Source organism: Barbatula barbatula (assembly GCF_947034865.1).
Source record: "Barbatula barbatula genome assembly, chromosome: 13".
NCBI lineage: Eukaryota > Metazoa > Chordata > Actinopteri > Cypriniformes > Nemacheilidae > Barbatula > Barbatula barbatula.
This window is the reverse complement of record NC_136776.1, coordinates 20,979,554-20,992,693: the sequence shown is the minus strand read 5'-3', so window position 1 is coordinate 20,992,693 and position 13,140 is coordinate 20,979,554. Positions and strand designations below refer to the sequence as shown.

At 40.3% G+C, this 13,140-nt stretch overlaps 1 protein-coding gene across 1 annotated transcript; it reads left to right on the top strand.

Annotated features, from left to right (window-relative positions):
* The first annotated feature begins 277 nt into the window (after nucleotides 1-277).
* rnd3a (Rho family GTPase 3a) lies at nucleotides 278-10,481 on the top strand. Its single transcript, XM_079471002.1, has 5 exons — nucleotides 278-593; nucleotides 766-853; nucleotides 7,060-7,169; nucleotides 8,126-8,260; nucleotides 8,604-10,481. The coding sequence occupies exons 1-5, from the start codon at nucleotides 444-446 to the stop codon at nucleotides 8,838-8,840; spliced, it is 720 nt and encodes a 239-aa protein (XP_079327128.1). The 5' UTR covers nucleotides 278-443; the 3' UTR covers nucleotides 8,841-10,481.
* The last annotated feature ends 2,659 nt before the right edge of the window (nucleotides 10,482-13,140 follow it).

Sequence of the window (13,140 nt, the reverse complement as noted above, 5' to 3'; positions counted from 1 at the left end):
CGAACACACATTTACTTAAGTCAGTGGGGAATGTTGTCAGAAAGTCCCATTGTTTTAACGAATTTGTTCAAAATGAATGTATGTAAATGAAGACATTTTTGGCCATCATAGCTATTATGTGTGCATCAGCCTCTTGAGGGAGTCACTTTTAATAGAGGCCTAAAGAGGGCTCTCTGTCTCTCTCGGTGCTGATGGAAAGGGGCGGATCCCTAGATGTCTTCGAGGACAGCCATTGGTCCACGGACGCATATAAAAGCACAGCACACAACCAAAAAGTGAGAGGTTGGGATTCACGCGGTTGATGTATAACATTGCAGGACAGAGGCGAGGGAGCGCTCAGGACACGACCGGAGTGAACTCACAACTATTCCACTAGAAACGTGCGCGTTCCGTGCGCCTTCTCCACCGTGCGCCTTTCGCGGACTTGCGCGTAAATACGTTCAATGAAGGAGCGCAGATCTATCCAGAAACTGTCCCTACAGCCCGGAATGGATCCGAGTCAGAGCGTCAAATGCAAAATCGTGGTCGTGGGGGACAGTCAGTGTGGGAAGACCGCTCTGCTCCACGTTTTTGCCAAGGACTGTTTCCCAGAGGTAAGATGCGCAAATCCGCCGGACGCGCGCTTTTGGGAATATGGTTCATATATATATATGCATGTTTAGTTATCCATCACGTGAGTTCCTTTCATCCCACATGTGCTTTCGTGCCTTTTTAATATGTACCCGTTTGGCCACGTTCGTCATTTTGTTCGTGTTTGTATTGCAGAATTATGTGCCTACCGTGTTTGAGAATTACACGGCAAGTTTTGAGATCGACAAACAGAGAATAGAGCTCAGCTTGTGGGATACCTCAGGTGAGTCTCAAGTGTGGATGTTATACTCTAACGTTAATGCGTTTACCAGTTTTGTGTTGCGTTACACAATAGAAACGCATTGTGTATGCACCTATAAGGTATATATTGGGATTTTTCAAGGCTGAATGAAACTAATCGCTATGCAGCACAGACACGACAGTATTTTAACGTGAAATATACAGGAATGTGCCATGCGTAATGCTCGTATAGCTATGAAGAGGGACCTTAAAGGGTACCCCAGAATAAAATTCTGTCATATTGTTAAACCCGCATGTTGTTTGAAACCTGTATGTGATTCTTATAGCTATTTATATATATATATATATAAATATATATTATAACAAAATATTTTGAAAATATAATGTCTGAAGGTCAATAAAGCTCAGTGTTGTTTGGTTACCAGCGTTCTTCAAAATATCTTCCTTTGTGTTCTGCAGAAGAAAGAAGGTCATACGGGTTTAAAATGATCATAGTATTGTGCCATTATGGATCCGGGTTGGTTTCACCAGTATCTAAATTTAATCTATTAATGTTAAACCTATTTAGACTTGTTGTTTTACTTTATAATACCACAACATGTTTCATCATTCAGGTGCATCAGCTTGTTTTGCATGATAATAGTTGCCAAATCTTACGCTACTGCCTGAGGGGGAATCTGTGGTTGTTTAATAGCTTTTCTTTCTCATTCTGAGCGCTTGGACGATTTTAGTAGTTGAGGCAGTTCAGCAGCCTGCCAATTGTTCAATCACATACACACACACCCTGCTTTTACACTCCACCCGTCCGTGGAACATGATCCATGCATAACTCACCTTTAAGGAATGTCGGGACGGCATCCTGGGAAACGTTCGTGGTAAATGGTCCTTTAGATAAACAATCGAAGCGCTTACCTCTGGAGTTTTTCTGCCGTAATTCACGCATTTAACAAAACCAAACAGCCGTGACCACACAGAGGCAAATGAGAGTGGGCTGTTTGTTTGTGCTTGTTGAATGTAGGGTACTGGTGTGTTTCCAAAGCTCGGATCATATAAGAGATCAGACCTGCTGTCTGTAGGTAATCACAGGCCTGGTAAAGCATCCAGACGAAGATTGTGCCCTCTTTGGAGCTTAGCTGTTATCGTTCGGATCTGTACCTGGAATGGTAGTTTGGTGCTGTGTGTGGTCCTGAATTGCGCTTCAAGTTGCTCCCCGGCAGTTGTTGGGATTCGTCAGCTGGGAGAGCTTGTAAGTTGTCCAGCTTTGGGGCATGAGTTTAGACCAGTTGCAGACCAGTACTAACCAGCAAGAAGCAGCCTGTTCAGGGACCTTCGTAGTCGTCTTTTGATTCGGTCCACACTGTAAAAAACACTAACAAATAAAAGCAAAAGACATGAAAAGGTATGTTTTACACTGAAAGTGTGACTTTTACAGTAATATTATGTTTACTAAAACACTACTCTTTGTAAATAATACGTAAAGTCCCATAATTCCGTGTGTCTTTTCACCTTTTTTTACAGATTTTTTACAGTATCTTATATTTTTGACTGTCAAAACATCATTTTAATGGTATTTTACTGTAAAAATACAGGTGTACTTTTGTTAAATATTACAAAGATTTTTACTGTTAAAGAACCGTAAGTTTACAATATTTATAGTTTACAATAAATCAAATGTAATGTATACTTCACACTTTTTCACTCTATATGTAATGTCTTTTTAACGATTTTTACAGAAGAATTTGTAAAAAAAAACAATAAAATAAAATTAAAACATTAAAGCGCTGTAAATTCCCATACTCTCATTTTGCCATCGAATTGAATCTAATATTTTGCTTAGTATTTGACAGTCTTTCACCTTACAATCTAAGTTTTGTTTTACGATTTTTAGACACAATGGGACGTTACTTTTTCGATAATTAATATTTTATATATGTGCTAAATTTACTCCGCTGGGAAAACAAGCATAGATGGTGACCAGCATATGGCTTGCTGAAGTCCCCGTGACCTCAATGGACTTCTTAAATAGCTTAATCGGCATGACTTCCTTGTTCCCCTAACCTCACCATGTGAGCAAAATCTAGAGTAATCTTCAAAATCTTTTCGAGATGATGAAATAATGGTTCGGTTTGCGATAGATGAAATAATGGTTCGGTTTGCGATACAGGTTAAGGATTTGTGTTCTGATAACATCTGTCTGCAGTGGGCGTCTTGCGGGCAGGGCGGCCCGTCTGGTACCGGTGTTTGGACATGTAGTTAGTCTACTCTGTCAGACCGCGGGCATCCAGACTGTTCTTTGTTATTGTGCAAGTTAGTCTTTCAGAGCCAGACTCTCTAGTGTGTGTGGTGTTTTCTCTCAAATGTCTAAAAGCAGGATTTAACAACACACCTGGGCACATTAAGGACAATGAGAAAAGTGAGAGACACACACACAATTGGCGGTGTTTCAACATTCGTGTGTGTTTTGCGGAAATGGCAGAGAAGAATCTTAAAGCCCTTTTTTGAATAGCAGATGATGTGGAGGGTGGCGTTCGCTCGCAGATGGATAGTTTGTTGGCTGTTTTGTTTGTGCAACTTTGTATGTAACAGCTGCCGAACCCTGTCAGCCAATCAAAGGCTGTTCCTGTCGTTGTCCACCAATCGGCTGTTGACGGATGAGCATGTTCGCCATTCAGCTGTCAATATCAGTCACCGATCCACCGTGGGACCCATTGATGGCGTAGCGTATAAACAATCCACACCATGTCAATTCTGAAATAAGATTTTTTTGTTGAAAACAATACAAATACCGTTAACTTTTCTATTTGCGTTGTTTATGCAAGTTTTCAATGCTTATTTGAACTCAAATCTTGCGTAACTTCAGAATCATAACCATCGGCCATAATCCTACGTTATAACTATTTACACTTCCACAATAAAAAACCACTGGCGTAAGTTGTCATATTTGAACGTAATTTCAATGCCTGTCTTGTCCGTTGATCTCCAAGCTAATGAATATTTCATTAAGGTTTTGTACTGTATATCGACTCTAGGGGTTACTAAAGCCTTCCTATCTGAAACCCAAGTGTGTGTGTGTATGTGCATGTATCGTATGTTACATGAAACACAAGAGAGTGCCTCCTGATAGCACACCTTCTGGAGACGAGAGACGACTTGCTCTCTGATCTTTCTGATGGCCGTGAGCATGTGTGTGTGTATTTCCCCTAATAGCCGGTTCTCCGTGGAATCGAACCCCTTCCCCCAGCACTCCTCCTTCCAGACACTTATTGACCAGAAACCCCCTGCAGATGAGAAGCCGGGGTCTCGACATGCCTGGCTCAAAGGTTCCCTATCCACCAGTCAAATGCGATCAATCAATACACCCACATCGCCCCTGGGCAGAATTCGGTTCCTTTGTGATTTGTGAGTTGTACTATTAGCATATAGTTTGGGATAATCAAAGCAACAGTGGTGGAAAATTTACTCCATTGTCACTTAAGCGTCTTATGTTTGTCCTCCGGTGACGGATATTCTGTCAGATGTGGCCGTCAGGCGGGATGAGATCTTTGAATCGGCTGTCGCGCGGTGACCTTGTGGAATGTCATTAGTTTGCCGGTGAAACAGTTTATCAGGCTGTTAGATCAGATTGTGGTTGAGCGTAGGAAGCATTTTAAGCTGCAGTTCGAAATCTTTACCTCTCTGTCGCCATCTCTGTTTAAAACCCCAAATTGCAGGTCACTAAGTACCCATTTGTACGTGAGTTTAAGTCGAATTTTGTTAAATTGACATAACATTACCCCAATTTGCTGACTTTTTTGCACTTACTCAACAACTTTTTGAGTCAAGTTCGTTCGTAACTAATTTAACTAAAACTAAAAGTTACAAATTCCAGCAGTAATTTCCATTATAAAATATAAGTCTGACACACATAGACGAGAGTCTATTGTATACATAGACTATTTATTGGTTAGGATAGGTACGCTAATATTATATAATCTTAGATGTTTGAAAATACAATACAATAGACAATAGATTTGCGACACTTAATTACAAAATGTTTCATATTTACATTAAATTAATCTCTGTTCCATTCTATAATATGTTTACGTAAATAATGACATTTTAATATTTTCAGTTCATTTGAAACATTTTGTATTTAAGTGTCGCAAATCTATTGTAGTTCTCTTTAAAGTCGTGACCTAAGACTTTGTTATCTAAACGTCCTAATCCAACCCTAGGCTATTATCAGCATGAGAGACCCCATTATCAGTTGACCCCTGAAAACAAAACCTTCCCGGGATCCGTTGAAAGGTCTCCTGCCGGGAGAGGCTCTTCTCTGTGCTAGTGAAGTATTCTTGCCCGGATCAAATTTCTGGCCTCTACGATTCGGGCCGGCATGCCGTGCATTCCTGTGTGGAAAGGTTCGCTCCCATACTCCACAAAGAAGCTATTGTGCTGGTGGACTGCTGTGGAAAATGGCCCTTGAACTGTAATGTTCTCAGAAATGTATCTCACCTTGTTAGTTGGAGAGGAAATTAGATTCGGGAGGAACTTGTGACATGGAGTTTGACACGAATCAAGGATACTTGGTTCCTTAGATGTTTGTATTACAGTTGTGTTTTCGACAACACCAATGAGCAAAATTCTTTCTCGTGTGTATGTGCTGCATGTGTGCATGAGTTTTACACGGCCACATGTTTGGAGAAGGAATTTTAACACCGAGTGAATCCATCAGCTGTTGTGTCAGTTTTCCAACCCCCACGCACACTGTATAAACTAAAGGAATTTGCTGTGTGTTTTGTTAGCTACGGTGTCCCACACGTTTGTGTGTTGGTGTCAATTCTGTTTGCTATTACCTAAATTCTGTCCACACACAGCAGGGTTTGGGGTTTGTGTGTTTGTGTGCAGGTGGCTTAGTGGGGGTTGCATTAGGAGTGTTTACCATGTTGACCATGTTTTTGTACCTTTACTATGGTAAGACAAAGGCCTTGTTGGGGGTTAGAATAGCACGAGGGGGAGAAGATCGTTTCAGAATTTGTTTAGTTGTTGGTTTGATCCTTTAGGAATGGTTGAAAGTTGAGTGGGAAATGAAAGCTCATACATTTATCTTTTAAGTACTGTACGTATGGGAAGTTATTGACATCTAGTAATACTTGAAATTACAAAAGTTTCAGTTGAACGTTCCAACGTTTAACATTGTTATCCTTCTGGATTTCGGTCTGTACTGTATCTCTGTCAGCAATATGAACTCTACATGTCTGGACTTTGCAACTCAACATTTTTCCACTTCCACATCTGGCACTGTGATACGTCATTGTCAAACAAAACTCTCTCTCTCTCCCCTTTAAACACCAACCCTGTCGTGGAATCTGGTACGTTATAAACTTGCTCGTCCTGTGTGGATTGTGCGTTCCAGCGGGTGGAACAATTCACCCCGTGTCTGTGTAAATTCAAAGTTGTTACATCTTCACAAAAGACTTGGACATTCTCCAGAGGTTAAGAAGGGAGGGCCTGATGATTAACACAGTTTGGTATGGCAAATAACACGATTATGAGCCCTCGTGTTCAGGGTTAGGTTAGGAAATTGGAATAATTAGAATTTCAAGAGGAATGAGTGGAATTATAAGTGAACTTCAGGAGGAATATTAATGTCTACAGTGTCGGGAAAGTCTCATTTTATGGTGTTCTGCTTTGGCCTATTAACCAACACCCTAGGAACCTAACAGCAACGCATTGGCAACCACCACCTAACACAGACAAGCAACACTTGCATTTTCTTTATTTACGAGTTATATATTTGTTTTCAATAGAAATGCTTGTTTTTGACATCTGTTGTAACTCATTGTGTAGACTCAGTACAGTTAATGTACAATACTGTTTACGTTCTCATAATTTCAAGTAACAAAGGTATATATTTGTCATTTACATCTGTTGAATCAAAACTAAACAAAAAACATTTCAATTTTGGATAAATTCCTCCGGCTTAAAACAATGAAATTACATTTTTGTAAACTTTGAAAACTGGTCCCACATGTCACAGGGGTTATATTGAAAACGGGTTTGTAAACTGTAAAATGAGTCTCTAAAAATATGATTATGTAAAAGTTTCATGGTGTGTCTGCAGAAGAGCTCAGTCGTTTAACAATTCATGAAAGCTTTCAAATGACTTTCCGAGCTGTCTTGTGAAAAGAAGTCAAATGAGGTTAAGTAATATACGGTCATGTAAATCGCAAACTCTCTTCTGTTTCACAGGCTCCCCTTATTATGACAACGTCAGACCTCTTTCGTATCCTGACTCGGATGCCGTCATCATATGCTTCGACATCAGCCGACCGGAGACTCTGGACAGCGTTTTAAAGAAGGTGAACATTTGAATGACACATCAATATTTTATCAACCAAATCCGAATTTAGACTCTAATTTCTAGATTAATGGATTTAGTCAATGTTTCTACAACGTACATATAACCTTCACTGACAATAAAACCATTATACGGCATATTACTTTACACACGCCTCAGTTAGCACAGAATATGGGTGTGGTGCATTGAATCATGGGAGTTCCTTGGCTGCGGGATGGAACGAGTGACCTTGCTTCTTCCCGACAGACTTATTGGCCTTTTAAATGCCTTAACTGTGATTCAGAGAAGATTCTTATTCAGTCTCTTTGTGATCTCTCCATTCCTTGTTGTATCCCAGCGAAGTCGTCTTTTGTCCGGAAGAGTTGAATATCTTCTAGGTTTTCACTTCGGGGTCAGGTATCTGGCCCTTATTCACAGGGTAAGGGTGGGCCCTGTCACTATTCTTATGCATAACTAAAGCATGCGAGTTGAAATTCAGCCCCGTGGTTTATCTTCAGACGTTATGAGTAAGATCTGGGTCGGGGAATCTGAAACGAGGTTTCAGAAAATCTCAGCTAGTGAGTACCAGGGCCCCTAGGACCCAGAGGTGAGCACAAAGGATCATGGGAACGCAGGCCTTCGGTGTTCCTGTGCGAACAATTGTACGACTGTGTTGTGCCCGTCCGGATGTTGCACACGTTAATCTGTGCAAAGCGAAGATTACATCCAGTGATTTAATGTCACACAACACAGAAACGGCTTTGTTTGGGAAGGAATGCAGATCACCTGTGTTGTTGTGAGGGAAGAACACACAAAACACGCATTGCAGGGTGTATTCGTACATTATCACGTCTAGGAACAAAATTGCTGTTGTGCACATGAAATGAAAAGATGAGATGCGAGATATGTTTAGAATGTAAACAGCAAAGGCTTGTTCTTGTGTAAACCAAAGCATGTCTTTGTGTCTTTGTCTAACAGTGGAAAGGGGAGATCCAGGAATTTTGTCCCAACACAAAAATGCTGCTCGTCGGATGCAAGTCGGACCGCAGGACGGATCTCACAACGTTAGTCGAACTGTCCAATCACAGACAGACGCCGGTGTCGTACGATCAGGTGGGTGGATCTGGATAAGCCGAATTTACAATTTCGTCGGATGGAAATAAACTCGAGTCACTTTTAATCTTTAAATTGATTTATTGTTCATTTTCTTATTATCTAACGGTCATCAAATTACTTTAACGTTAATTACGTTTCATCAAAAGTATTTCAGCACTATTAAGATGGTTTGGATTACAAGATGGAATTTATTCGAAGCTCATAAGTCAAGCGTCTTTGCGACATGAGCAAACCCCATTATTATAGTATTGATAATCTTAGCCCTTAGACTGAAAATCGTCGTCCGACTGTTAATTGCGACGTATTCGATTGAAACACGATCAAATCTTTTCTCTTTCAGGGTTCAGCCATGGCCAAGCAAATATCCGCACCTTACATCGAATGCTCCGCGGTGCAGTCGGAAAACAGCGTGCGGGACATTTTCCACGTGGCGACGTTGGCGTGCGTCAACAAGAACAACAAAAACATCAAGCGCAACAAATCGACGCGCTCCACCAAACGCATCTCGCACATGCCTGTGGCCGCCGTGGCGACAGACCTGCGCAAGGACAAAGCGAAGAGCTGCACGGTCATGTAAAACTAGATCGCTGGGGGGGACAGATGCACTGTGGGAAATGGTGAGGGTGGACTGTGAAAAGCATTTTGCCTCAAACAACAAAGCAGAAGTGGAGAGAAACGGAGCTCAACTTACGGAGATCCGCTTCCTTGCAGACGTAGAATCACGGCCCCACCCACCCCTTCTATCCACTCAGCGGGAGGATGTCACCACCCTCTCGGCCAATGGGATCCCTCCCTTCCGGCTCCTGGAAGCGAAACAGCTTCCTCTCCGGAGGGTTCCTCCTGGAAGCTCACCGGACTTTGCCTGCAGGAAGGACTGGAGGAAGTTAAATTGCATAACCATTGAATCCAGAGTTCCGCTGAACTTCAGGGCAGTGCTATTTTTAAAACCGTCTTTAAAATGCACCCGTGTTTTGGTTTCGATCACCGTACGGACTTGAAAAGCAGAACGGAGAGTGAAGAAGGTTGCTTCCAAGAGTACTAAATTGGATTTTGAGGATATGAAATGAACACTGTGGTTACGGATCGCTTCCTTCTTACGTTTCTATTTCATTCCTTCTGAATATGAGTGCACAAGTTTGTGTGCGTGGTTTTCGTTTCCGTATGCTAAGGTCAAGTCAAACTGTCTCCATGGATACGTCGCCGATATATTTGAACCTGTTTGCTGCATAACTCCTCATAAGCACTGTTGGTTAGGATTCAGAAAGTAAAGACACCAAAGAACTGGAAGACGGATGCTTTTAAGACGGACGACCTGATGGTCTAGACTGCATGACTGATGAGTGTAGTAGATGGTTTTGGTGGATGTTTCTTCCACAGTTCTGTAAGACCGAGAAACGTGACCTTTGGGATTTGATCAGATTTGAAATTCGTTTGATGCTGCGCAAACAGTTTAAAGCGACTGTTCACCCAAAAACAACTTTTCTTCATCATTTATTTAACCTAATGTGGTTCAAAACTTATATATCACTCTTTCGTCTGTGCAATATATCACTCTTTCGTCTGTGCAACACAAAAGAATATATTCAGAGATGTTTCAGTGGTTTTGTGTTCATGGAGTGGAAGTAAATGGGAACCAATGTTGTTTGGTGACCGATGTTCTTGTTACTTGTTGGAAAGTACAAAATCGTGTTTTCCGTCCTCTCTCGACTCAACTATGCTGTTCAATCTCTGCTCCAAAACACAAGCAGAGAGGATTTGAAAAAAGTGTTAAGTATGTTACGAATCAAAACATTGTCTTGCAGAGCTGTGGGAGAACGTCCGTTCCACCTTTTTATCGTAAAAAAATGAGCAGCTGGATTCTCAAGACGAGGAATTCTCGATTTTCAGATGCAGAGGCTGCATGTTTGTAGTTGTTGCACTTTTTATTTCCAACTTTCGCAAAGCAAACGAAAAGCTGTTTTATTTTTACATTCATGTGTTTTTTTGGGTCGGAGAGAAATTCTTGACCGTTTCACAAAATTTTGGACATAGGCAGTATTAAACAACTGTTGTGTGTGTAAATGTTGAGGAAATGTGTAGGTGCTAGAATGTCATTTTTTATGCTTTCTGTGTCTTAAGGTCCATTTGTGTCTGTTTCTGTTGATGTTGACATATTTATTGAATTATATATTTTTTCTCTTTAAAAATAAATGAAGAATAAATGCGGAATAATCTTTTCAAAATGAAATGTTTTCTCGTTGCTTTTTTTCATCAGAAAACGATAGCCTACTAGTGATTTATTCTCATCTTAACAATTACGAAATGTACCTCATATTAAAATATACATTTAAATAATCATAAATTATACTGAAGTACGTATTATAACGTATTACTCTGTCATGCAGATGTTTTCATAGAGACGTGAGTCCTAATGACTCATTTCTTATTTCATCCCATGCGTGTCATGCCTTGGGCGTTGAAACTCTTATGTTCTTCAACTTCGTTCATGCCCGTTCGGGTCATTTCCTCCATGGAAGGAAATGACCTACGGATAACCTTCACCCGGCCTTTTCTGGAGTCTCCGTTCACGCTTAATGGTGAAAATTCGCTTTTTTGTTTGCTCCAAATGGTATTGCACACGAATGCAAGAGCGAATTGAAGAGCTTAAAAAAATCATGTTCCATAAATATCAATCAAACTAATGTTGGTTTGTTATGATTTAAATCATGATGGCTAAAAAATACAATAAAACCATGAGATTTTTGCAAGGTTTTAAAAAGAATTAATCAATTATCATGGATGAAATTTATTCGAATGTGTAAATCCACCAATAAACGCGCTCCTGCGTTTGCGCACTCTTTATAAACGCGTCCATCTTTACGTCTCTTGGTGACCAAGCAGCGTGATGTTAGACTAATAAACATCATTTTCTGGCCTCCGCATTACCACGTTTATCATAATAAACAATTTATGTCTATACTATAGTAAATTAGGCAGAAATATTGCTTATGATGATAAACCACGTGTGCTTCTTTGCATTATACTTTGGTCCGTTTTTGAGACCTCATCCATCCAAACGTTAAAACCATCAGATCCTTGTCGTTTCCTCTGAAAGTGAATAGTGAATGTTTGACAAGCCTCAGTCAAGGTCGTATTTTGTCATCTGGCTCTTTGTGTCGAGGCAGACTAAACATACTCGCTCTTTCACGCAGTCGAGAGTATCGCGCAGTATTTCCGTTTATAGCCGACAGAGATAAATCCAGGCAATTACGCGCACGCACTGTGGCCATGATAAACGCCACGAGTTGTCAAAGTGTTTTGTGTTGCGGTGTAAATGTGATTCATTATAGCAGCGTTTGACTGCGATGCACGTTTATAGACGTTTCTTTATGAGCAAGAGCTCGTATATCACTTAAAGGAACACGCCGTGAATGAATTTAATGCACTTTTTAGACTATTCTCCAAATATGGGCTACCAAGTTTTGTTGTTGTTGTTGTAAATGTCTAGTATTGATGAGCAAGAGGTATTGAATCTGTTGATAAAACGACATTGAATTAAGATAAGCGTAACCAAAGGTCTTGTGTGGTGGAAGTGTCTGTATCAGATGGTGCGAATATGATGTGACTGTATACCGTGGTACTACTGTAGTATTCATTTACTGCGGTGTTCACGGTAGGCCTAGGCTTTACCCTATTGCATGTTCTTAATGTGCCGTGGTATTATCAAAGCCCAGAAACATGGTTTTACCATAGTGTATTCAAATTCAATTCAATTGAAATAGTTATATATAAAAAATACTGTACTTTTACAGTAGTGTACTGTAAATTATAGAATACTCTAGTATAGTCAAGTATATGTACTTTAGTATTCTGTATAGGCTACTATAGTAAATTGCTAAACTGTAAATGCTGCTGTATACTTTAGTATTGTGTGTGTACTGAAAATTGATAAACTGTGGGAAAAGCTGCAGAATTGATTTAAATTAGGCATTTTCATATATTTATTGTAGTATACAGTACTACTTACTAGTATAATCACTTTTGTATATTACAGTATACTACCGTATTCTTACCACAGTAAATAAACCAGGGTAAACTGCGGTAAATACTATATTATACTTTTATGTTTACTATCTATTGTCTGGCATTTGTACTATAGTTTACCATAGTAAATACTATAGTATACTAAAACATTGTCATGTAGGTTAGCAGTTGCACAGCTTTGGCAGCATTTGTCAGTGAATTAAAGTGTATTGCTGCGGTTGCTAGGGTGTCGTGGCTAGTTGCTAGGTCTTTTGTAGATGTTTAGACTAAGCATGTATCTCTGGTATGTTTGATGATTGTGTTTTGGTTGAACGGACACATATATGTGAACAGTTCTCCAGTCGAAGAAAATGTGTGATAGACATAAAGAAGGCCGGTAACAAGAAATCTTCTCTGAGTATGATTTTTAGCATATAACACCGCACAATGTTTGCTGGCATATCAAAACGAACGCCCGCCGGGTTTCAGCATCGCGTGTTTTCCGATATCCGTAAATGTCAAAGTCATTGTTCTCACGTTTGCATGAATCGACCCGAAGTTACTGTACGTGACATATGAAATGTCAGACCGTACGAAGCGCCAGCGGCAAATTCCATTTTACTCTTGGGTGAATCTGGAAGCTCACAACCGTTTAGCGCCTTACTATTCCAGCAAAAAATCAATACGTTCCAAGATTGAAACTCTTTGTTACAAGGGCTTCCTAGGATGAGCGGAGGTTAAAGGTTGTGTGCGTGTATGTGCATGTCTTACTGTAGACGGGATACAGTATTATATTGGCTTTTAAAGACCATGCATTGAAACAGTTCGTACTGGAATGTTTGTACAGCTTTACAGGCTATTTTGAGCTACGTGTG